Raw genomic sequence first — 27760 nt, forward strand, 5'->3', positions numbered from 1 at the left:
GGTTCGAAATTGTAAAGAAGGTTGCATGGGCTTTCTCTTGATGCAACTCCGTGCAGCCAATGGCAATATCCGCTTTAGCTATAATTCCAGGAGCCGCTTGTGGATTTGACAGCTCTAACTCAGTTCCACCTCCGACACCGCCAAAAGAACTGCTATGCGGATGCTATGCGAATTTCGAACCACCCCAGAATAAAGCTCTAAGTCTCTAAGAGCTTTGCACACCTGGATTGTGCAATATTTTCCATTATTCTTTTCAGAATTCTTCAAGCTCTGTCAAAGTGTTGGGGATCATGGCTAGACAGCGATTTTCAAGTCTTGCCATAGATTTAAGGACATTTAAGTCAAAACTGTAACATGACCACTCAGGAACGTTGTAGGTTATTGTATTTCTGAAAGGTGCATTCCTTCCCAGTGTCTGGTGAAAGCAGACTGAAGCAGGTTTTCCTTTAGAATTTCCCTTTATTTTTATCCTGGAAAAACTCCCCAGTCTTTGCCATGGTCAAGGATACCCATACCATGATGCAGCCACCACCATGCTTGAAAATAAGGAGGCAGTTACTCAGTGATGTGTTGTGTTGTATTTGCCCCAAACATAAGGCTTTGCATTTAGACCAAAAAGTGTATTCATTTGTTTTTTTGCAGTATTACTTTAGTGCCTTGTTGCATACAAGATACATCACTTTTTCATTTAAGTCGTGATTGTGGAGCCACTACAATGTTGTTGATCCATCCTCAGTTCTCCCATTTTAAAATCCCCAATGGCTTCGTGGTGACATCCCTGAGCAGTTTCCTTCCTGTTCTGCAGGTCAGTTCAGAAGACGACTAACTTTGATGTGTCTGGGTGGTTTTATACATAATCCACAGCATAATTATTAACTTTACCATGCTTAAAGAGAATCAATGTCTGATTTGTTACCCATCTACCAATCACTGCCCTTCTTAATAAGGCTTTCGAACAGCTCCCTGGTCTTTGAGGAACCTTACAGATGTATGCATGGGTGGACAGGGGTAATCATTCAAAAATCATGTCAACCCTTATTTCAGTCCATGTAATTTGTGATTTGTTAAGCCAAATGCTATTCCTTAACTAATTTAAGCTTGCCTAAACAAAGGTGGTTAATACTTCAATACTTCATCATTTGTATGCATTTTTTTGAGGGGGGGATCCAATAAAATAACAATTCAAATCCCACTTTGTAACAAAATGTGAAAAAAGTCCAAGGGGTGGTGATACCCACTGTAAACATAACATTGTGTGAACAGGTTGTTTATCATGAGTCTTGTCCTGGAGGCAGAACTGAGCGATTTCCCCTTAGCTTGGCTAGATTGTAAAAATTCATGAAAGGAAAAATAGCTTTTTGTTCTTAATTTAAGGTTAGTGTGGTTAAAGTTAGGTTTAAAAACAGATGGCTGTGCCCATCCGCAGTGTGGCCTCCAGAACAAGAGTCATGACGAATAACACTAACCTGCACTGTGTGAACCAAAGCGACCAGATTTAAAATCTGTTGCAGAGAAATCAAAGGGTTTTGTCCATAGTAAGATAAGCAGATAAGCCAGTAAATAAAATAATGAAGCAGTTATAGTGAATATGATACAGTGATGTCAGCCAGTGTGGAACTTTTTTTGTACCACTCCTGTGCTAGTCAAAACTAGGAAACGTCCAACTCCCTAACTGGTTGAATGTGGCAATTGTATAACTACAACCAGTTCGCAAGTAAGAAAATGTCAGTTTCCTAATTCCGACTAGCACATTAACACAGCATTGTACATAACAGAATATTCATCCCACCGAAGAATACACATCAATATTATCCGACTTATGAAGAATCAGAGTTTAAGTTGGTCAATGACAAAGCTGAAGCCCTGGTTTAGACCCAAACTAATTCAGAGCCACATTCAGTAAACAATCGTTGAACGCTGCAGATAGAAATGCCATTAATAGAGCAGACATGATTCCTTTCCTCCTGTCAGAGAAGCCAGTTTGTTCTTTATGTATAGAACATAACATTTGAACTTTCTACATTGTGCCCTGTTGAACGAGTCCCAGGATTTAGAATAACATTTCAGGAACAGTTCTGTTTAGAAGAAGAAGAAAACACATGGGCCAACACCACTGAGAACCATTTTGGGTTTCATTAACACCTTTTGTTAGCTTAAAAACTAGTAAACAGATCAGCGGAATAAATTAATACTTGGAGCGCTATATTTCATTTGTAGTATATTTTTATTGCACTTGTAGAAGTGACCAGTAAGCGCTTTTATTTCATTTAAATCATAATTTGCATTTGTAGCTTTGTGTATTTTTTTACATTAATTGCAGGCATCTTTAATCACAGAGCAGATGGCCTGTAGAGTATAAGGCTCTTCAATATCCAGGAACTACTTCCAGGCACAGGACCCATCTCTCCTCTTGATACAGGCAAGGTTTTGGCCATTGTCAGTCCCCAAGTCCATCCACAGGCACTCCTCTGGGGTGCTGATCGGACAGGGGAGGGAAGTGCAGCGGATGATCTGTGGATTGGAGCAGAGAGACAGAAGACCAAGATCACTGACAGATCATTATCCCAATACTCGAGCTGATGCGTTTTACCAATGTGACCAGAGTAGTATACTTCCTTTTAGAAAAAGTACTGTGTAAATATTGGTGTACAGTAATATCACTATAATTCCCATCACACAAACACCTTGCAATTGCAGCCGCTTTGGTAGCGGCGAGTCAAGCACTTATTTTGCGTGGCACTCAAGTCTTCCCAGGGCATATTATAGCCACACAGTGTTACATACATCCTTCCAGTCACCAGCTTGCCTACAGACAGGATATAGTGAGTTTTTGCAATAACTAAAATCGATAAAAGTATTATCATTTTGAAGAAATAACAAAGTCTCTCCTTATTGGTTAGAATTTCCACAACAGATGTTACGCGAGCAGGTGTCCACATACTTGGTCATGTAGTATACATGCTGTGTTGGTGTGCCCCTGGCTATCTGTAAGTAATAAAAAAGAAAATGGTGCTGTCTGGTTTGTTTAATAAAGAGTTTGAAATGGTTTATACTTAAGTATATTTAAAACCAAATACTTTTAAATCTAGTATTTTACTGGGTGACTTTTACTTGAGTCATTTTCTATTAAGGTATCTTTACTTTTACTCAAGTATGAAAATTGGGTACTTTTTCCACCACCGCTAATTAGTAAGGAACTCCTCACCTGGTTGTCTAGGTCGTAATTGAAAGGAAAAACCTGCAGACACTCAAATCTCCATGGAATGACTTTTACACCCCTGCTATAAGGGATCAAAAGGTGAACACTTTGAAAGGGGGTGTAGACTTCCTATAGACACTGTATAAGCATTATAAACATTGTTTCATAATCATTTAATGAATTGTAAACGTGTAAGCATTTGTACATTTTTATAAAGTGTAACTTGAAGATGTACAGAGAATGTATTGTTTCTAAGGCACTTGTTTTCTTATACAAGGTGAAGTCAATAGTTTAGAGCAGGCCATGATGCTGTAAGCATTTTAAGCAGTTTAACCCAATGAGTCCAAGTGAATGTCAGTTTTTGGACTTCTAATCCCTTTTAAAACAGTGTGTTTGAGATACACACTTCTGGGTTGTAACATTGGATTAGTCCATGTCTACTACATCCGCTGGTACCAACTATTAGTTTGTGATTAATGGGGGCTGAGGTAGAGAGGGGTTTGTGAGACCAGGGCAGATCCCAAAGGGGCCAAGGGCAGGGTCTTTTACAAATACGTCTGTAGAGTCACTATTAAAAGCCATTTATGAAACGCTAACACACAAACCTAACATATTTTGCTCTGACGCGCACAAGCTACACAAGTTGTGTATGTTCTTCTACATACATCATATGAAATCCAAGGACATAGTGTCTTCAGTAATGTAATACGCTTACATAGTTGTCACAAACACCAAACAGTTGTCACCGACTAGTTGGATATCAATTTCCAACTGAGCAAAACATTTCTGTACTTACAGCATTGACATTCATTTTTATCAGGTTTTTGCTTTGGCGGACCTAATATTTCTTTACATTGGTCAATAAAACTCATGAATGCAACGGTTTATGTCAAATTGTTTTGCGTTTCACTTGTAGCCCTGGTTGTCCTAAAAAGAAAATAAAAAACACTTCAGCGAGGCTAAATGTAAGGGCTGGACATGCAGATAAATGAAAAGTAGATTTTTGCTGGGGTCTCAGGACTGATAGGGTTAACCAGTGCTGGCAATGGAACTTGGGTAACGTAGTGAGAACCGCACCTATGAAGAGATACTCCTTGTTGGTTTCCAGAGTCACGCCGCATGCGGCTGGGGAGGATGCAGTGAAGATGTCGTGGATAACCCGGTCAGGACCTTTGAACATCTAGCCAATCACGAGAGAAAGAAGGATCTGTCAAACAGTTTTGAATCGCACTGACTGCAGCTCTCAGGCACTGTCAGTCTTTCCTAATTCCCACTCTATACCCCATCCCCTCAGCACTAAGCCTTTGATGTTTGCAGATCTGCAAGCAATCATTTTTTTATTTAACCAGGGTCACTTTTACAGAGGAGCCCTGAATTACAGAAACATATCAAAAAACAAAAATGCAAGCAGAAAGAACACGGTCATCAAAATAAAATAAATAGCTTTCTGAATTGTCCGAGAGTCACCAAAACAAATATTTGAACATTTGGAAGATGGTTTCACAAATTCAGGTGCAAAAAAAATAAATACTTAAAGCTGGTTTACCTAACTCCGTAGAGACAAAAGGAATTTCCAGTTACCACACCCAGTCTCAGGGATGGCTAACTCATGTCTTAGTAATGATGTAAGGAACAGTGGGAATTTTTAAAAAAGGGCTTTATAAATGAAAACATAGCAATGTATCAACCTGTGACAGAGGGCCAACCAACTTTCTGGTAGAGAATGTAATGAAGCGGGAGCAGAGTTCATATAGAGGATGTTGCCATAGTCAAGGGCCAGTTGGAACAGCGACTGAATAATAAAATGTATACTATTTAAATCAAGAGGCATTTCTATAGAAGTTAACCTTTTTTTTTTTTTTTCATATGGTGGAAGCACCACAGCTTATACTTATCCAGATCCTTAATATCTGCAAACATTGAAGCTAAGGGGGAAGGGAGTGAATTGGGACTAGCTGTCAGACTGGGGTTCAGGGGGCTTCAATGTTTCAGTGCAGGAAGGAACAACCACTTAATAAAAAGGCTGATCATACCTTGATCTGTTGGATGTCATACTTGGTGTTAGACCCAACATTCACTCCAACCACCTTTGCCATGATCACTAGAAGAGAGAAATATGGTTTAACTCCACTGAAATAATCCATTCAGTATACTGGTCAGTTAGACACTGATGGAGTCAGGGTGTTGTGGGATCTGAGAGTACATGGAATCCTTTACAGACCCAAGATGTCACAGGCTTTAGCGCCATGCTCTACCAACAGAGCTCACGCCCTCAGCAGCAAAGCCAAAGCAATCATTCTCATGTCCCGCAATGTGTCCCTCAATCATTTTGGAGAATATACCAAGAAGGACATCTCTTCGCTTAAAACGGTTGTCCATAAACTCAACAGGAACTGACCCCAGGGAATCATGTGTTGCATGTCATTACACCTCTTCACTAACTGAACCAGTAATCTGATTCACGGTAGGCCTAAATTGATCTGAAAGGTCAAGTATAGCCACTCGTGACGGGGTTCTGTCCAAGACACTCAACCGCCCTTAGCATACTGCACAGGACAGACTGCGCGTACATCTTAATTTCACAATGCCGGTATTCATGTTTTACAGGGACTAACCTATCCTATAAGAGGTGCCTGTACTCAAGCAGTTGGTAAAGTGCTGGTAACACTGCTATCAACTCGAGACAAAAGCATGGAAATATCTCTTAGTAGAATGAAGAACCGTTAACCAACCTAGCCGCATGATAAACTGAGCCAAACCCTGAATGAGTGAGAGTACATCTTACAGATCAGTGACATAATAGCTGAGACATGTAGCCTAGTCCCATTTGCCATGTAGGCCTAGTCATTTTGATGGGTTCTCTGTAAAATGTCAAGTATGTGAAGTCATGTTGAATTGAACATTTGCTTTGAAACAAAAACAGTACAACAGTGCTTTAGGTTAAATATAAGAAAATATTAACTTTTAACACACATATATATACACACACACACACAACATACACTAATTTAGCTTCTGGACAAATAAGTATTCTGTAGGCATAGAGCAGGGATGGGGAAACTCTAGTCCTCGGGGGCGTGAGTGGTCATTTAACACCAATCCCTAGCAAACACAGCTGATTTAACTCATTGCATTCTAAACTGAAGGTCATGATTAGTTGATTGTTGGAGTCAGGTGTGTTAACAGGGGCAAAAGTGACAGCAATCAGGAGCGAGGACTGGAGTTGCCCATACCTGGCCTAGAGAAAAATATAACACCTGGGGTTTAATCATTACGCCAATTCCATTTACCGGTACTCCAAACTGAAAAAGTAAACAAGTGTTTCTATTGGACAAATTCAGGTAGGTCCCTCCGTTTCGTTAGATCTGTAATGAATAAACTCCAGGTGTAGCCCATTTTACTGTTAATGCCGACTTAATGTAACTACTTGTGAGAAGATGTAAATATAGGCCTAATGATCATGTCCTAAAAATGCTAACATTACAAAGACCACAACATTCGTAACATTTCTGCATGATGCGCATTGATAGTGTAGTACGCAGCCTATCGACATGTGAAGAGAGCTCCTGAGTGGCGCAGTGGTCTAAGGCACTGCATCGCAGTGCAAAACTGTTCCACTAGATCCTGGTTCGAATCCAGGCTCTGTCGCAGCCGGCCGCGACCGGGAGACTCACGGGCGGCGCACAATTGGCCCAGCGTCGTCCAGGGTAGGGGAGGGAATGGCCGGCAGGGATGTAGCTCAGTTGATAGAGCATGGCGTTTGCAACGCCAGGGTTGTGGGTTCGTTTCCCACAGGGGGCCAGTAAAAAAAATAATAATATGTAAGTCGCTCTGGATAAGAGCGTCTGCTAAATGACTAAAATGTAAAATGTAATGTGAAGAGAAACTCCAGAAGAAATGTTGCCAAAATTGCCTTACAGACGTCTGCATTGCAAAAAGCCTGTTGAGGATGCAGCATAATCATGCAAGTGCAAGTTTCTGCGATTTCATCGACCTGCCAAAGGAACAGTACTACCAGACTAATGAAACAATTGCTTACCGACCAAGTCATTTTAGAAACTAATTATTTTACTGTCGACGCTTTAGAAGAAAAAAGCTATTGTGTGGAAGGAAAATGTTTACCCCACGACAATTCAGTCAATAACTAAGAGAAACCATTAAAGCCTTCTACATACACATACTACATTGAATCAGCCGCCTTTTATTGCAGGCTGTTAGCCCCTTCCCAAGTCAGAACAAAACCAGTGGTAGGCTGATCATTCTATTAATCCAGAACCACAGCCACTCCTTTAAAAAAATCCCATGCCTAATGGGACAACCACAGAGCAGGCTCAACATAAATTATATAAATTGTCCGTCTTTCAATTAAACAATGGGGATGAATCAGAAAGATACATTTTAGGCTACACCTACTGGAATTCCTTACAGTTTTGTTGCTTTCAGTAAAATAAATCACCTGGGGTAGCTTTAGAGCAGGTGAAAGAAATGGCCCCACCACTCTGGGATCTGTGATGCCACCTTTGTGACCAATCAGATTCACAGAAATCACAGATCGTGCAGGTCGGGCATGGCACACGTCTATATAAATCAGAGCGGGCTATCATTTCCCCACCGGTATTATTTTAGCAAACAGGAAAATAAGTCACTCCCAATAGACTCTTTAGAGAAATGTTTTAGCAGCCTACACCTAAACATTAGCGATCTGACATGCAGTATCAGTCTGATCAACTGTAGGCCTAGCTTCTATGCGCCCTGTCTCATCCAGGGGAAACAAAGTGGTAACATTATGTATTTATAGCCTAAGCCAATTTATTTGTGTTGTGATCAACTTTGGTTTATATTATATAACTTCGGTTGGCTAGGCTACCTAGGCCCAGTGGTGGAAAATGTAGCCTACCCAATTGTCATTGAGTAAAAGTAAAGATACCTTCATGAAAGTGAAAGTAACCCAGTAAAATACTACTTGAGTAATAGTATAAATACTGTATACTGAAGTAGTATTTCAAAGTATTTTTTATGTAGTTACTTTACACCATTGTTTTCTTTAATTCAAAATGCATAAAATCAACAAATAGTGATGACATAGGCTAGACTGTTAATGGACCTTTAACTTTTTTATTACAGATTAACAGTATATGGGTTATTCTGCAGAAGTTGTGCAAATTGGGGTAAAAAAAAAAGAAGCTAATTTGTATCCTATTTTTACCAAACTTTCACCACACGTCTTCCAATAGGAATATGCAGTATATTATTCACACGCTTACTGAGATTTGAAATATTTACCTGAATTCCCTACCACCCCATTGAATTTGTCACTACCGAAACATAGTGAAAAAGTTGCAATAAAGGATCCTCCCGCGATGCACCAAGCCCTGTCTGGACCCTGGTGTGGGAGGCCCCGACCCTGGAGAGGGGCTGACGTCTGGGCCTGGAGTGGAGCCGCTGACCGGAGCTGAACTAGACCCCGGTGGAGCGGACTACTCTGGCTCCCGAGTGGAACCGCTGACCAGAGCTGTACTGGACCCCGGTGGAGCGGACAGCCCTGGCTCCGGAGTGGAGCCGCTGACCGGAGCTGAACTGGACCCCGGTGGAGCGGACTGCTCTGGCTCCGGAGTGGAGCCACTGACCGGAGCTGAACTGGACCCCGGTGGAGCGGACTCCTCTGGCTCCGGAGTGGAGCCGCTGACCGGAGCTGGACTGGGCACCGGTGGAGCGGACTTCTCTGGCTCCGGAGTGGAGCAGCTGACCGGAGCTGGACTTGGCACCGGTGGAGCGGACTGCTCTGGCACAGGAGTGGAGCAAAGTTTCGGACCCGTATCCATCCCCATCTCTGGAGCAGAACTGAACGCCGTGCCCAGCCTGGGCACCGACGCAGAGGAAAGTTCCAGCCCTGTAGTAGGACTGGTTGCCGGCCCCAGACTGGGCACCGACACGTTTAGGAGCTCCTGCTCCAAAACGGGGCTGTACGTTGTGCCCACCCTGGGCACCGACACAGAGGTGGTTTCCAACCCTGTAGTTGGGCTGGTTGCCGGCCCCAGACTGGGCACCGACACGCTAAGGTGCTCCCTGCAGGGGTCCGTCGCTGGAGGTCGGGTCAGTTGTGTGGTTGGAGGAGGTGTAGAAATGCCACCTCTCTCCCATCGCTCCAATGTACTCACCACGCGCTCCATTGCGGTGCCGAGAGCCTGGATCCTGCTCGCCTGCCGTTGGATACGTTCCTCCAACGATCCGGACGGACCAACTGTACCTGCTGACTCCATTTTAGGTGCGTGTTTCTGTCCTGGAACGGGCCATACCGGGCTGGCGACACGCACCACAGGGCTGGTGCGAGGTGTAGGCACGGGCCGTGCCGGACTGGGAACACGCACCACTGGCTTGGTGCGAGGAGCAGGTACGGGCCGTGCCGGACTGGGAACACACACCAATGGCTTGGTGCGAGGAGCAGGCACGGGCCGTGCCGGACTGGGAACACGCACCACTGGCTTGGTGCGAGGAGCAGGCACGGGCCGTGCCGGACTGGGAACACGCACCACTGGCTTGGTGCGAGGAGCAGGCACGGACCGTGCCAGACTGGGAACACACACCACTGGCTTGGTGCGAGGAGCAGGCACAGGCCATGCTGGACTGGGAACACGCACCACTGGCTTGGTGCGAGGAGAAGGCACGGGCCGTGCCGGACTGGGAACACGCACCACTGGCTTGGTGCGAGGAGCAGGCACGGACCGTGCCAGACTGGGAACACACACCACTGGCTTGGTGCGAGGAGCAGGCACGGACCGTGCCAGACTGGGAACACACACCACTGGCTTGGTGCGAGGAGCAGGCACGGGCCGTGCCGGACTGGGAACACGCACCACTGGCTTGGTGCAAGAAGCAGGCACGGGGCGTACCGGGCTGGGAACTGGCGTTGGAGATCCACGACTGTTCCAGTCCTTCTCTCTCCACCACCAATCCCCCTTCAGTGAGGACTCCTCCGGGAGCCGCCACGAGTGAGGGAACAGAAATTCATAGTCGTCGTCTTCCTCCGACTCCTCTGTGTAAAACTGCTCCCATCCCTGCTCCCATGGTTGTAGGGACTCCACCTGGAACCCCCACGGGTGCAATGGTCGGGGCTCTTCTCTCTCGATCCCCGACCACCCCTTTTAGCCCCCCCAAAATGTTTTATTGGGTCTGCCTCTCGGGCTTCCTCTTCGGCCGGCACCGTTGATGTCGTCGTTGATCCTCTCCTACCCGGGCTTCTTCCTTCGCCCAGGGTCCTTTATCGGCTACACTCTCCTTCATTGCCTCCCGGTAACGGACGGCCTCCTCCTCAGTAATTTTCCCCCAACCGAGGAGGACATCTACCAAGGTTACCTCCCGTTGAGTCCCAGGCGTTTACTCCTTCTGGGCACGCTGCTTGGTCCTTTTGCGGTGGGATATTCTGTCACGTACGTTGAGAGACGGGTCAGACCAAGGTGCAGCGTGGTATGCGTACATGTTTATTAGAACGAATAAACACTCGACAAAACAACAAAAGCAACGTAACCGTGAAGTCCTCTGGGCTATAACACCACAACCCTAACAGGAACACAATATCCCACAACTACGGTAGGAAACCAGGCTACCTAAGTATGATCCCCAATCAGAGACATCGAGCGACAGCTGCCTCTGATTGGGAATCACACCCGGCCAAACATAGAAATACAAAACTAGATCTACACATAGATATATAATCACATAGATCTCAACTGAAACTGACACCCTAACCCAACCAACAAGAGTTCTCTAGGTCAGGGCGTGACAGAAGGAGAGTGATGGAGTGCTGCATTAGATGACCTGGCCTCCACAATCACCAGACCTCAACCCAATTGAGATGATTTGGGATGAGTTGGACCGCAGAGTGAAGGAAAAGAAGCCAACAAGTGCTCAGCATATGTGGGAACTCCTTCAAGACTGTTGAAAAGCATTCCAGGTGAAGCTGTTTGAAAGAATGCCAAGAGTGTGCAAAGCTGTCATCAAGGCAAAGGGTGGCTACTTTGAAGAATCTCAAATATAAAATATATTTTGATTTTTTAACACTTTTTTGGTTACTACATGATTCCATATGTGTTATTTCATAGTTTTGATGTCTTCACTATGATTCTACAATGTGGAAAATAGTTTTTTTATTTTTATGATTATGATGATTAATGATTAGGTGTGTCCAAACTTTTGACTGGTACTGTACATCCCAGCAAACATATAATTTAGTCCCAAAACTGTACTTTACATTTTTTTTTTTTTTATAAATTAGATGTTCGGTAGTGACACATAAAAATACATGAAGATGTACATACTTGCTCACTCAGACTACTCACCATGTGGCCATGCTGGAGAGGGGTGCAATCCCATCACCTGTCAATATTTGTAGGGGTGTGGCTTAAGACAAACTCATGCTACAGTTTTTAATGTGTGTTTAAAAATAAACAAAACTAATTAGATCAGTTTCTTTCAAAGTAGTAATAGAACAACTGAAGATGTTCTATTGAAATAATAGTGTTTAAAAAAATACAAAAATAGTGTATTGCCTTAAAAGAAATACTAAACAAGGACTTTGTACTATACTCATTCAAAAATATGTTTGTTATTTCCTTGGATTGAATTAGAAGATGTGATGATGTAGATTGAATTACAACACATCATGTTATGAATAAATATCCTAAGTTTGGATACTTTTTTTGGAGGGTGGGACTGCAGTTTGCACCTATTCTGTAGAATCACCCATATAGGCCTATACATGGATGGAACTTAAAGATTTTGTGCACTGGCCATTTCCATTCCTGCGCCTACATAATGCACGTTTACTGTGAACACTGAGGCTGTACCTGCTTTAAGTTATAGTTTTAATAGTGGTCAAGTAGGCTACTGTGGCTAATACACAAGAATGGAGCTATATACAGGGAGTACCACTACCAGATCAATGTGCAGAGGTACAAGGTATTTGAGGTAGATGTGTACATGAAGGCAGGGTAAAAGGACTAGGCATCAGGATAGATAATAATAAGAGTAAAATAAGAACAGAGTAGCAGCAGCATATGATGAGTGAAAGTATGTGTGTGTGTGTTAAGTGTGTGTTTGTGTGTGTGCGTATGTAGTGTATGTGAATGTGTGTGGGTTTTGTATGAGAGTGTCAGTTCAGTGTGTGTATGTGACTGTGTATGTAGTGTGTATATAAAGTCTTGTCAGTTTCATATGATAGGGAAGATATTCAACTGACAATCTGCGGGCGCTGGAGATATGTGCTAGTGGGTCTGAGCAGGTGTGATGTAGTTAATGTTTGTATGATCTTGTCGTTTGTATGTGTACAGTGCCTTGCAAAAGTATTCATCCCCCTTGGCTTTTTTCCTATTTTGTTGCATTACAACCTGTAATTTAAATTGATTTTTATTTGGATTTTATGTAATGGACATACACAAAATAGTCCAAAAAGGTGAAGTGAAATGAAAAAATAACTAGTTTCAAGAAATTATAAGAAATAAAAATAATAAAATAACGAAAAAGTAGTGCGTGCGTATGTATTCATCCCCTTTGCTATGAAGCCCCTAAATAAGATCTGGTGCAACCAATTACCTTCAGAAGTCACATAATTAGTTAAATAAATCCACCTGTGTGCAATCTAAGTGTCATATGATCTGTCACATGATCTCAGTATATATACACCTGTTCTGAAAGGCCCCAGAGTCTGCAACCCCACTTAGCAAGGGGCACCACCAAGCAAGCGGCACCATGAAGACCAAGGAGCTCTCCAAACAGGTCAGGGACAAAGTTGTGGAGAAGTACAGATCAGAGTTGGGTTATAAAAAAATATCAGAACCTTTGAACATCCCACGGAGCACCATTAAATCCATTATAAAAAAATTGAAAGAATATGGCACCACAACAAACCTGCCAAGAGAGGGCCGCCCACCAAAACTCACAGACCAGGCAAGGAGGGTGATAATCAGAGAGGCAACAAAGAGACCAAAGATAAACCTGAAGGAGATGCAAAGCTCCACAGCAGAGATTGGAGTATAATCCATAGGACCACTTTAAGCCATACACTCCACAGAGCTGGGCATTACGGAAGAGTGGCCAGAGAAAAGTCATTGCTTAAAGAACAAAATAAGCAAACACATTTGGTGTTCGCCAAAAGGCATGTGGGAGGCTCCCCAAACATATAGAAGAAGGTACTCTGGACTCAAATTTAGCTTTTTGGCTATCAAGGAAAACACTATGTCTGGCGCAAACCCAACACCTCTCATCACCCCAAGAACACCATCCCAGTGGTTTAAGGGTAAAGGGGAAACATTCAAATGTCTTGGAATGGCCTAGTCAAAGCCCAGACCTCAATCCAATTGAGAATCTGTGGTATGACTTAAAGATTGCTATACGCCAGTGGAACCCATCCAACTTGAAGGAGCTGGAGCAGTTCTGCCTTGAAGAATGGGCAAAAATCCCAGTGGCTAGATTTGCCAACCTTATAGAGTTCTGTTCTGTTTTGTCTTATTTCTTGTTTGCTTCACAATAAAACATATTTTGCATCTTCAAAGTGCATGTTGTGTAAATCAAATGATACAAACCCCCAACAAATTAATTAAGTCCAGGTTGTATGGCCACAAAATAGGAAAAATGCCAAGGGGGGTGAATACTTTCGCAAGCCACTGTATGTTTGTATTGTTTATAAAATAACAAATAAAATCATAAATGAATTATGTTGTGAGTGTTCATACAGCAGACTTATGGCTTGGGGGTAGAAGCTGTCTCAGAGCCTGTTGGTCCTAGAGCTGATGCAGGGACTTTAAGGGTTACAGGGTTAGAGTTGCCTAGGGTGTTAGTTTTTTTAACCCAAAAAATCTAAACTGTAAGGAATTCCAGTAGGCGTATCCTCAAACTAATATTTATGTTTCATCCCCATTGTTTAGTAAAAGACAGACAATTTATAGCATTTATGGCAGCCGGGCAAGTTGAGCCTGCTCTGTGGTTGTCCCATTAGGCAGGGCATTTGTTTAAACTGAAAACAACCAAACTGCAAACAATTCCAGTAGAAGCGTCGCAAAATAAGTCGGTTTTTTTACCTGCTACACTGGAAGCATATATTTTGGTCAGGGCGAGCAGAGCTGAGACACTTTTTCCTATTGCTTTGGCCAGAAAACACTTTATAATGATAACTTGCCTAGCCATGTTAGCTTCACCCTCACGTGGGTGCTAACAAGCTAGCAAGCATGCGAGGTAGTGCTATGTAGCAACAGCCATTGTCAGCCAATCCAGTATGGGTTGGAAGCTATGGTGAGCTTTTATTGGTTACTTGCGCCGCGATATCACCGGAGATTTGCATTAAGTTAAGCTTTGCCCAACTTTAGCCCCACTGCTTTCAGCTCCATCGCCCAATGCTAGCTTTGCCCAACGTTTCCCCGCCCACTCCGCTTCTCACCACTTTCCTTCCATTTAAAATGAATGGGAAGCCGTTGTTTCAGCGAGGGATGCCATCTCTAGTTTATTCGCCCCGTCAAATGTGAGCTGCGCATAGAAATGATGAATTTATGCTCAAGCAGCGCAAGCCTCTCGTGGAACCAGTGAGCTCACGCTCAGGTTTCGTTGAAATTAATAAGAGCTTCACTAACGTTCGGCCTACCCATCTGTTTTAGCAGGCCGAAAACCTGATTTTTCTGCTTCCTCCCTGTTGTTTAATTAAGAGACCGACAAGTTATGGCATTTCTGTGTGTAAACAACTATTTTCCCATTTTCAGGCAAGTGACTAAAATCCTCAGTTAACCAAAAAATACTGCTGACTTATAGTCAGTCTCTGTGTAGGGTATGACAGTGATTAATCAGTTGCATAACGGTTTTATATTGACTATGATGAGAACAGAGTTTGTCTGATCAGGTCACTTACTTTTAAACTCCTGGAAAAACTCCTTGCCCTATAGGGAGGATGAAAACCTTGTCAAACTGCAGCAACCTTGTACTTGCTCATATGAATTATAATTTTTAAACTAGAAAATGACATTTACTGAAGTAAATGTGGTGTGCTTGCTAATCTAGAAGTATTTATTGTTGTGAAATAGTAGTAGACGTAGTAGTAGTAGTAGTAGTAGTAGTAGTAGTAGTAGTAGTAGTAGTAGTAGTAGTAGTAGTAGTAGAAGTAGTAGTAGGGGTAGGGGTAGTGACGGCAGTAGTAATGGTAGTAATATCTGACCACGACTCCATTTTGCTTCTCCCTTCCTATAGGCAGAAACTCAAACAGGAAGTACCCGTGCTAAGGACTATTCAACGCTGGTCTGACCAATCGGAATCCACGCTTCAAGATCACGCGGACTGGGATATGTTCCGGGTAGCTTCCGAAAATAATTTAGACGTATACACCAAAACGGTGACTGAATTTATCAGGAAGTGTATAGGTGATGTTGTGCCCACTGTGACTATTAAAACCTACCCTAACCAGAAACCATGGATAGATGGCAGCATTCGCGCAAATCTGAAAGTGCGAACCACCGCATTCAACCATGGCAAGGTGACTGGGAATATGGCAGAATACAAACAGTGTAGCTACTCACTCCGCAAGGCAATTAAACTGGCAAAACATCAGTATAGAGACAAAGTGGAGTCGCAATTCAACAGCTCAGACACTAGACGTATGTAGCAGGGGCTACAGACAATCACAGACTACAAAAGGAAAACCAGCCACGTCGCCGACACCGACGTCTCGCTTCCAGACAAGCTAAACACCTTCTTTGCCCGCTTTGAGGATAACACAGTTCCACTGACGAGGCCCACTACCAAGGACTGTGGCCTCTCCTTCTCCATGGCCGACGTGACTAAGACATTTAAGCATGTTAACCCCCACAAGGCTGCCAGCCCAGACGGCATCCCTAGCCGCGTCCTCAGAGCATGCGCAGACCAGCTGGCTGGTGTGTTTATGGACATATTCAATCTCTCCCTTTCCCAGTCTGCTGTTCCCACATGCTTCAAGATGGCCACCATTGTTCCTGTACCCAAGAAAGCAAAGGTAACTGAACTAAATGACTATCGCCCTGTAGCACTCACCTCTGTCATCATGAAGTGCTTTGAGAGACTAGTCAAGGATCATATCACCTCTACCTTACCTGTCACCCTAGACCCACTTCAATTTGCTTACCGCCCCAATAGATCCACAGACGATGCAATCGCCATCACACTGCACACTGCCCTATCCCATCCGGACAAGAGGAATACCTATGTAAGAATGCTGTTCATTGACTATAGCTCAGCATTCAACACCATAGTACCCTCCAAGTTTATCATTAAGCTTGAGGCCCTGGGTCTGAACCCCACCCTGTGCAACTGGGTCCTGGACTTCCTGACGGGCCGCCCCCAGGGGGTGAAGGTAGGAAACAACATCTCCACTTCGCTGATCCTCAACACTGGGGCCCCACAAGGGTGTGTGCTCAGCCCCCTCCTGTACTCCCTGTTCACCCATGACTGCGTGTTCAAGCACGCCTCCAACTCAGTCATCAAGTTTGCAGACGGCACTACAGTAGTAGGCTTGATTACCAACAATGACGAGACCGCCTACAGGGAGGAGGTGAGGGCTCGGGGAGTGTGGTGCCAGGAAAATAACCTCTCACTCAACATCAACAAAACAAAGGAGATGATCGTGGACTTCAGGAAACAGTAGAGGGTGCACCCCCCTATCCACATAGACGTGACCGCAGTGGAGAAGGTGGAAAGCTTCAAGTTCCTTGTTATACACATCACTGACAAACTGAAATGGTCCACCCACGCAGACAGTGTGGTGAAGAAGGCGCAACAGAGCCTCTTCAACCTCAGGAGGCTGAAGAAATTTGGCTTAAAACCCTCACAAACTTTTACAGATGCACAATTGAGAGCATCCTGTTGGGCTGTATCACCGCCTGGTACGGCAACTGCACCGCCCGCGACCGCAGGGCTCTCCAGAGGGTGGTGCGGTCTGCCGAACTGATTACCAGGGGCAATCTACTCACCCTCCAAGACACATACAGCACCCGATGTCACAGGAAGGCCAAAAAGATCATCAAGGACATCAGCCACTGCCTGTTCACCCCGCTATCATCCAGAAGGCGAGGTCAGTACAGGTGCATCAAAGCTGGGACAGAGAGAATGAAAAACAGCTCATATCTCAAGGCCATCAGACTGTTAAATAGCCATCACTAGCACATTAGAGGCTGATGCTGCCCATTGAAATCACTGGCCACTTTAAGAAATGGAACACTAGTCACTTTAATAATGTTTACATATCTTGCACTACTCATCTCATATGTATATACTGCATTCTATTTTATAATATTCTACTGTATCTTAGTCCATGCGGCTCTGTCATTGCTCCTCTATATATGTATATATTCTTAAATCCCATTCCTTACTAGTATTGTGTGTATTGGGTATATGTTGTGAATTTGTTAGATATTACTTGTTAGATATTACTGCACTGTCGGAGCTAGAAGCATAAGCATTTCGCTACACCCGCTATAACATCTGCTAAACACGTGTATGTGACAAATAACATTTGATTTGATTTGATTTGAATATCGTTTATAGGCTATGTGTTCATTATAGTGAGCTATTTTGGGGTGGTTTGTGTGGAGTTATTATAGTTGGTTATAGTGGGCTAGTATACTAACGTACAAACAGACAGAGACAGATATACAGTCCCCTCCCCGATTTCATCATGGGGGACAATAAAACACTAATATACCTTGATTAGATAAGTATTCACCCACCTGAGTCAATACATGTTAGAAACACATTTGGCAGCGATTACAACTGTGAGTCTTCTTGGGAAATGCCTAGATTAAATCAGATCAAGCGTTAACTGGTGATCGCCGACAACCACATACTTGATGTTTTGGCAGTGTAGGAGGTGTAACTGTGTTGGAGCGGTCAAGTCAGTGAGCAGCTGCTCTTGATTGTTGTCACAAATTGTAGGCTATATAGAAAATGACGCTCAAAATGAAATGTATTAAACAATATAATGAGGATTTCTATCAGCCTAATCGAGTTGTAGATTGCATCTCACATTCCAGTGTTCAAACTTTTAAACAAGGTCGCATGGGATTTATCTTAATGCGACTGTCCAATTTAGGTATAATACCAGGAGCCGCTTGTGGATTTGACAGCTCTTACGCAGTTCCACCACTGACAACACCAAAACAACTGTTGTGCGGATGTCGGATAAAGCGGATCTGATTTAATAGAGCCCTATGTCTCTAAGAGCTTTGCACACCTGGATTGTGCAATATTTGCCCATTATTCTTTTGAGAATTATTATTCATGCTTAAAGAGATATTCAATGTCTTATGTCTTATTGTTACCCATCTACCAATCACTGCCCTTCTTTATGAGGCTGTCGAAAAGCTCCCTGGTCTTTGTGCTTGAAATTCAACACTTGACTGACGGACTTTACAGACAGTGTTTGAATGGGTAAGGTATAGTCATTCAAAAATCATGTCAACCCCTATTATTTCACACAGAGTAAGTCCATGTAACTTATTATGTGTTCTAGTCAGCCACATTTTACATTTTAGTCATTTAGCAGACGCTCTTATCCAGAGCGACTTACAGTTAGTGAATACATATATTTTTATACTGGCCCCCCGTGGGAATCGAACCCACAACCCAGGCGTTGCAAACGCCATGCTCTATCAACTGAGCTACATCCCTGCCGGCCATTCCCTCCCCTACCCTGGACGACGCTGGGCCAATTGTGCGCCGCCCATGAGTCTCCCGGTCGCGGCCGGCTGCGACAGAGCCTGGATTCGAACCAGGATCTCTAGTGGCACAGTTAGCACTGCGATGCAGTGCCTTAGACCACTGCGCCAGTTTGCCTAAACAAAGGGGGTAAATACTTATGCAACAACTATATGTTAGTTACTTAAGTTCTATTAATTATTAATTGTAGATCAATGACAAAATAAATCACAATTAAATGTATTACAATCCAACTTTGTAGCGCAACAAAATGTGAAAAAATCCAAGGGGGTGAATACTTATGAAACCCATTGTAAACATTGCACTGTGTGAACCAAAGCAGCCAGGTTTACAAACAGAGAAATCAACAAAGGGGTTTGTCGATAGCAAGACCTCAGATAAGCCAGTACATATAATAATACGAATGATGAAGCCGTTATAAGGCCTGATTCAGACTTAGGAAATGTACGCCTTTCCTACGCACCCCTTTCCTACATACTTCTCAGTAGTTGGTATTCAGACTTACCTTATGCAGGTGCATTACAGGCTTTGCAGGTGTGGTTCCCTTGCGCGCGTTGGATAAATGTAATTCAACCTCTGAAAACCCTCCCACTTGCTGGCCAACAGATTTTCTCATGGAGTTTTCATTCAACAGTGTTTCCAGTGCCTTTATCTAAAGCCATCCCTTTAAATTTGGTTTACCTTTCATTTTAATTTTCATGACAGACTCATTAGAACAGGGGTCTCCAACCTTTTCTAGTATGAGAGCTGCCTTTGAACAATTAAACATGTCACGAGTGAGGAATGTGCAGTCTAATGTGTCATCTAGCGATGGTTCTGTACTGCTGCTGCTCATTTCATGGAAAAGTTGGCAAATAACAAATAGTAGATACAAAGGATAGACTTACTCATGATATACTTCTGCCAGGTAAACCTACTTTGCAGTTAACATTTAATTGAGAAGGTTTTGGGGAAAGTATTTCTGTCAATCCACAAGACAGTTATGACATCAACTGGCTACGGACAGAGTGATAGACAAAACGCGCTCACCACAAAGACAGATGGGCAATATTGCTGGAAATTAATTGGCAGATATTGTGTTAGGTTTGGCTTTTAAAGCCAATAGTGGCTAACCTGGGGTGGGATAATGTCAATGACGCGTTGATTAGATAGTAGCTGGGAGCTTGCGGTATCTGATACTTATGAGATTTATGACCGTTTGCGGTGAAACACATAAAAAATGCATATACTTTCAGAATTGTTTTGCTAACTACTGATAGCTTGCGATCGACCTGTTGGAGACCCCTGCACTAGAATAAATGGAAAGAACAGTTCAGAATATTAAGGATCAACGAAGGAAATCCATGTAAACACATGCATATTCGTCTCTTTTGCAGCAGATCTTGTATATTTTTTAGGGTTAGGAAAGTATTTAAGAATAATAAAAAAAAACTGGTTTGGAATATATTGGTGAATCAAAAATACAGTGGTTTGAATCATCCTGAAAGTTGCCATATTCAATTGTTCAATGCAAGAAATATTGGAAGGTAAGAAAAGTCTACAATATGGGTTGAACAGTAGTCCTATGAATCTACCCTAATAATCCTCATTAATCATGTAACTGTGATGACAACGGTTCAGTTGGTGCGCCAGGTTCCAGCTTTAATTCTTCAAAGTCTAAGGGAAGGTCATACAGTACCATAAATATTTTAGCTATTTGATTTTAGGACCCCTTTAGGTATTAAAAGATATATGTTTTTTTTTTTTGGGGGGGGTGGTAAAATATTGAATTTGGCCTTTACTACTATAGCCCATAGAAACACATTGAATAACACATTCATAAATGTAAGGGGGAAAAACAGTCAAAAAATGAATCACAAGGAATAAGGTTTTGAAGTGTCTTTCCTATATCTAGGAGATATAAACTCAGGAAATATTTTGGTTTTTGACACATTTAACCCCTTATTTTTGTTGGCACAAAACTATCTGCATACATTTGTATGGGTTACCTTTAGACGAGTCCAGTGACACTTGTGGGGGTCCTAGAGAGTCTCACCTTTTTACAGTGGGGTCATATTAGTTAGTAGCCCAAACAGTTTGGACGCTCCAAAGTTGGCACATCAGCATTACTGACTTCAGAGGAGTCCCGTGGGGCTTGTGGGGTTGTAGAGCAAAACGGAGAACACCATCGTCTTCGTGAGAGTCTCCCCTTTCTAAAGAGTCACATTAGTTTGTAGGCCAAACCGTTCAGATTCTACAGACGTTTTTGTGAGAACACCGATTTTCGGTATGTCTCCTGGTCTGACAAACAATGCTGTAGCTCTGCCACTTTCCACCGCAAATGTGGAAGGGCGACATAGGTGGATGCGGTGGATTGAGACGCAGCCCATGCAAAAAAACATATCTCTAGTTTAAACTGACAGATTCTGATTTTTATGTTGCTTTGATGCACTGGTGCGTCAATAAGGATTCAAATAGGCTACATGTCCAAAATTGTTTCACAACTTAATATGATCCACTATTGCTAGCGATCCTCAGGAACAACCACAAGAACATGAGGAAAGAAAGATAAACTAATATAATGGAGTGATGCAAAATGTAAGGGAACTAACACTAAAGTGTCAGTTATACATTTCTGTTGGTATAACTGATGGTGGCTACCGATAGTGGCTAATATTTAACATGATACAAATTGTAAAATACAGTGAAAAGTCTAGGAATATAATTAAAATATTCTAGAAATCATAAATCAACTCTGGTTTGGCGCTATGCTGTCATTTGTGCATGGCTACAGAAACCTATAGCTTGAGTCTCCAAATGTAATTTGTTATAAGGCCAGCATTTCATAAACTTCACTATGGAAAAGGTGATATGCTTCGGTTTGCTGCCTGATGACGGATTTCACATTGGTCTCCAGCGATCACAAGGTAAAAAATCTAAAACGAATTGTCATTTATATTTGCAATCCCCTTATCTGACTTAGTCATTTACCTAGCTTTTATCAATATTATTTTTTAGTCACCAATGTCTCTCCAAACCAGTTTAACTGTTCATAAATACGTTCCAAACCTTAAATATACAAGATCAGAGTATTTGTATATTACCAATTGGTGCTGAAAAGGAGACAAATATGCGTGGATTTACACAGCTTCCTTTCATTGATCCAAAATATTCTGAACTGTTCTCTCCATATAGTCTACCCACTGGGCACAGACATCATTTCAACATCTAGATTTGATTTACATTTGGTTGGGTTGTCAACTACTCGCGAATACAAAAAGTCACGATGTCATTGGATTTAGGTTAAAAAAAGCTTTTCAAAACCAAAATCTGTTTCACATCGATTCAACACGTGTTAAAAATTACATGGAAACAGCGTTGATTCAACCAGTTATGGCCCAGTGGGTAGTGAGTGTCGAGGAAATGGAAAACAATTTAAGTACAAATTTAAAGTGATGACTTTAGATAAATGTACTGAAAACCCTGACAATCGGTTGGCCAGCAAGTGGGAGGGTTTTCAGCAGTTTAATTAAGATTTATTTAGCGTGCACTAGGGAACCACGCCTGCACGTCAGAGAAGCCTGTTTGTTTATGTACATAACATACTGTAGTGTCGAGAAAACGATGCTGAGAGAACAAGAAATCCGCTGACACTGTCCTCGATTATAATTATTTATTACATTGAAGATCTCAGCGCCAATTTACAGACATCTGGAGAACAATGGCCCAATATCTTAATGTTGTTACTACCCCTCCTGTTTCAACCATGGTATTTATATCCTATGTAACATAATATGGGTGTTTTCCCATAAACCAATCCCAGGACTCCACATAAGACTTCCTCTAACACACCATTTGCAATCAACAAATCATAAACTGTTTAGACACTACAATACAATCTGAATGTTTTACAATGCCGTGCCCAGCTGAACATACCCCAGGCTTTCGGATGGTATTTTTCAGGAATAATGTTCTATTTAGAAACACAACCACGTCGGCCAACACCACTTTGATGTCACTCTTTTTGGGTTTCACTAACACCTTTGGTTCCAGTTTTTTTTTTTAACTGATGAATGGCACAAGAAATTAACACTTGAAGCACTATATTTGAGTAGTAGTTTTTTTTTTTTATTACACAAGTGACCAGTTATTAATTGCAGGCATCTTTAATCACTGAGCGGATGGCCTGTAGAGTTCAGGAGACTTCAATATCCAGGAACTACTAATTGGATTGAGCCATCCCCCTGTACCAGGTACAGGACCCATCACTCCTCTTGAGACAGGCAAAGTTCTTAGCTTGGGGTCCGCTTTGGCCATCTTCCAACAACCAGTCTGTCCAAAGGCACTCATCTGGGGTGCTGACCGGACAGGGGAGGGAAGAGCAGCGGATGATCTGTGGATCGGAGTAAGGAGAGAGAAAGACCAAGATGACGGACTGATCATTACCCCAATACGCTAGCTCATGTGTTTTACCAGAGTAAATATTGAACAAAACTGGTGTAAAGTAATATTACTATAATTCCAGTCACACACACCGTGCAATCGCAGCCACTTTGGTAGCGTCGAGTCAAGCTCTTCTTTTGTGTGCCACTCAGGTCCTCCCAGTACTGAATAAAGTTACACGTTATTATGTGCATCCTTCCAGCAGTATTCAGCTGGCCTGCAGACAGAGAGGAGACAGTGAGCCATCACTGTGCTGTGGGGAAAACCTGGTGTAGGGTAAAAGTGTTCCCTAGACGCTGAACTTGGATCAGTTTCACCTCTGTTCCCCCATGAACGGTTAAGATTAGCGGAGGGGAAACTGATCCTAGATCCGGAAACTACCCTGGAGCAGGTAGACATACCGATGCAGCCCAGAACACTGGAATTTATCATAATAAGTGATGCATTAGTTGTAAACATGTATAATCGTTATAAAACATTTAAATTCATAACATATTAAGTATTACAAGTGTAACTTGAAGATGTACAGAGAAAGTATTGTTTCTAAAGCACTTGTTTTCTTGTACAAGATAAAGTCAATAGTTTGAGCAGTTTAACCAGTGCTGGCAATGGAACTTGGGTAACGTAGTGAGAACTGCACCGGTGATGAGATACTCCTTGTTGGTTTCCAGAGTCACGCCGCACGAGGCTGAAGACGATGAAGTGAAGATGGCGTGGATAACCCGGTCAGGACCTTTGAACATCTAGCCAATCACAAGGAGGAGAGCGAGAAGGATCTGTCAAACATATACAGTTTTGAACCTAACTGACTGCAGCTCTCAGGCAGTCAGTCTTTGCTAATTCCCTCCCTACACCCCATCCCCTCAGCCCTAACCCTTGGAAGTTTGCAGATCTATAAATATTTATTAATCTAACCTTTGTTTTATCAGGGTGTCATACTGAGACCAAGGTCTTTTTTATTTATTTACAGATGATCCCTGAATTACGCAAATGCACACAAAATATACAATCTAAGCAGAAAAACACCAATTAAAACAAACAATTAGGTACTCAATGAGCTTTCTGAATAGCCCTAGAGGCACCAAAACATCACATATAGAACATTTTGAAGATTGCACTGTATTTGTGGAACAAAAAGTAGAGACCAAAGGAATTTCCAGAGTTAGCCATCCCTGATCTGAGACCGGCTGTGGTAACTCAAATGTCTGAAGGTTAGTAATGATGTTAGGTACAGTGAGTTTGAGTAAAAGGGCTTTATAAATGAAAATCTAGCAATTTAGCAACCTACGTGACGTCAAAGAGAGCCAACCAACTTCCTGGTAGAGAATGCAACCAGTAATAAAGGGCTTTATGATAAACTGCTTTTAAAAGCTTTAATGAAAATGGCAGCTGCATTCATATAGACGATGTCACCATAGTGTAGGACTGGTAGGAACGTTGACTGAATAATGTGCTTTCTAGCAAGACTCATTTCTATAAAAGAAGCTATTTTTCCATATGGTGGAATCTCCACAACTACACTGCTTCTACCCATCTAGAAGATCTGCAAACATTGAAGGGTTGGGCCAAGGAGCAAATTGGGACCAGCTGTCAGACTGGGGTTCAGGGGGCTTCAATGTTGCAGTGCAGGAAGGAACATCCACTTAATAAAAAGGCTAATCATACCTTAATCTGTTGGATGTCATACTTGGTGTTAGACCCAACAGTCACTCCAACCACCTTTGCCCTGATCACTAGAAGAGAAACATGGTTTAACTCCACTGAAATAATCAATTCAGTTACTGGTCAGTCAGACACTGATGGTTTAAGGGTGTTATAGGATCTAAGAGAAGAACAGTAGAATGCTTTACAGACCCAAGATTTTACAGTCTTTTCAGAATGTTTTTGCATGTGTTGACGCTGTTTGGGTATAACATTTTTGGCTAGGTTTGCTCCAAAACAGACGACTAAGTCCAGTTTCCCCTCCTGGTCCTAGATTCCTAGCTCTGGTCATCTGCTGCTCCTTTAATTCAACACGCCTGGTTTAACTATGCTGCCCTGCAGATGGTTCAGGTGCCAACCAGGTGCTGGTAGGAAGACTGAGACACATGAGTGTTACATCAGCTGTAATCAGAGAAAATTAATGTGCCTGGCCTGCTGAGGAGCCTTCACATGCACAGACAGTCACATACAGCCCATCTGTCTGGGTAGAAGGTGCTGACAGCGCCAACCTCACTTTCTTTTTTAGATTTGTCCTTGACAAACAGATGAACTTCTCCTGTAATGATGTCAAGCTCACTCTATTCCAGAGCTGTCCATCATCATTAGGACCAGTACACCACATAGTAGTACTTGTTGCTTTTATCACTGGAATTATATAGTTTTTGTTTTGCAGACATCCTGATCTAATGAAACTACAGTAGACTGGGTTTTTACTAACAGCTGTACCAGCTACTTAAAGGGGACATTACACGCCATTTCTAAATTTGTCAGATGTTTTCAGACCTCAAGATGGCTCCACATCCCCCACCATCAGTTATGCAGATCCAACTACACCTCAACTCCAAATGAATAGGAAAGATAAGCACCGCAAATATGGATATTACATGGTGCTCATCTCCTCCATTCATTTGGGATTGTGGCATGTAGCTGGATCTACACAATAGATAGCCTGGGAGGTGGATTTACCGCAACACAAGATCACTTTTGAAGTCTGAAACAGACAAACTTAGACTTGAGTGTAATGTCCATTTAATATGAAAATCTCATATTGGTGGCTACTGCGGGTACAGAAGACTTGTAGTCACCTACTTCACTAAAGAGAAAACATTGTTTAACAATCATGAAGCATATGTGCGTTCTTAATTCAAGTACAAGTCAGGCTGAGAATAACATTCCTTTTTAAGGAACAAATGAGCGAAATGTTAACTGTCCAAGATAAGTGATACAGATGCCATATCTTAATTTGATCATCATGTTTCAGGAATTTTCCTGCACAGCATGAAATGCAAACTTTGAGTGTATTCAAGGTTTGAAAAGCCTTCTAATGATTAATTTCCACTTTAAAATGTCAGACTTGATTTGCCAACAGAAAAATATATCAATTATAATCCACATCTTGTTGCTGCAGGATAATTTTCCTGATGTGAATCTGGCTCAAATTAAGATATGGCATCTGTAGCCTACCACTATTATTTGACTTAAAGTCTACCCTACAACTGAGTACCTTGGGTTAAATGTAGGAAAATACTATTAACTTAGTTGATATATGTATGCTTTTGGATAAATAACAATTCAACTGTAGGCATAGTGTGTTGGCCTAACGCCAATTATAACGCTTCATGTAGCAGGGCTCTCAACCCTGTTCCTGGAGAGCTGCCACCCTGTAGGTTTTCGCTCCAACCCTAATCTAGCGCACCTGAGTAATAATTAGCTGGTTGATAAACTGAATCAGGTTAATTACAACGGGTTGGATTGAAGACATTTAGGAGCATAGCTCTCCAGGAACAGGGTTGGAGAGAACTGGCTGTAGCCCAGTTTACTGTTGCCTACTTATGTGAGAATATGTAAATATAGGCTTAATGATCATGTCATGAATTTTTATTATTAAGACCAGAGAATTCTTAACATTTTTGCATTCTGCGCATTGATAATGTAGTAGCCCAGTAGTTCGTCACTCCAGCCTTCGAGTATCCCCAACAGCCCCAGACAAAAATACCTGATGATTAGTTGAATCAGGTGTGCTTGTCCAGGGCTACAATAAAAAATATGTACTGTTGGGGTTACCGGAGTTAAGAACCACTGTAGTAGCCCATCTATCAACATGTGAAGAGAAGCTGAGAAGTCAGAAATGTTGCCAAAATTGCCTTACCGACGTCTGCACTGCAAAAAGCCTGTTGAAGATGCACAGGGGCGCATCTGCAAGCTTCTGCAATGTCTTCGACCCGCCAAAGGAACAGAACGACCAGAGTGATGAAACAACTGCTTACAGACCAAGTCATTATGAAAACGAATTGTAATTCTGTCAGCTATGGAAAAAGATATCTATCAACAATCTATAGCGTGAGAGAAAATGTTTACTCTACGAGTAAACTACACTAGAACGTATTTCCCTTCAAACCTGTTCCCAGACAGACAAAAACCTCCTAGAAATCTGTTTTCCCTTTGACGGAATCAGCCGCTTTTTATTGCAGGCTCTGAGCTCCTCCCCCAGTCAGAACCAAGCCAGTGGTAGGCTGAGCATTATTTTAATCTAGAACCATTGCAACTCCATTGAAAAAATCCACTGCTTAATGGGACAACCACAGAGCAGGCTCAATATGCCAGGCTGCCATAAATTATCTGTCTTTCACTTAAACAATGGGGATGAACCAGAAATATCAGTTTTAGGATATGCCTATTTGAATTCCTTACAGTTTTGTGGTTTTCCGTTTTTTTTTT

At 42.4% G+C, this 27760-nt stretch overlaps 1 protein-coding gene across 1 annotated transcript; it reads right to left on the reverse strand.

Moving 5' to 3' along the window:
- Positions 1-2379: 2379 nt before the first annotated feature.
- On the reverse strand, positions 2380-27434 carry LOC311104195 (metalloproteinase inhibitor 2-like; the record flags this gene model as incomplete). Its single annotated transcript, XM_084145899.1, has 5 exons — positions 27192-27434; positions 25007-25074; positions 4277-4379; positions 2685-2806; positions 2380-2511 (listed from the first exon to the last, which is right to left on the reverse strand). Exons 1-5 carry the CDS (start codon positions 27319-27321, stop codon positions 2380-2382), a joined length of 555 nt encoding a protein of 184 aa, XP_084002025.1. The 5' UTR covers positions 27322-27434.
- Positions 27435-27760: the final 326 nt, after the last annotated feature.

This window comes from Coregonus lavaretus, assembly GCF_964263955.1.
Source record: "Coregonus lavaretus genome assembly, chromosome: 2".
NCBI lineage: Eukaryota > Metazoa > Chordata > Actinopteri > Salmoniformes > Salmonidae > Coregonus > Coregonus lavaretus.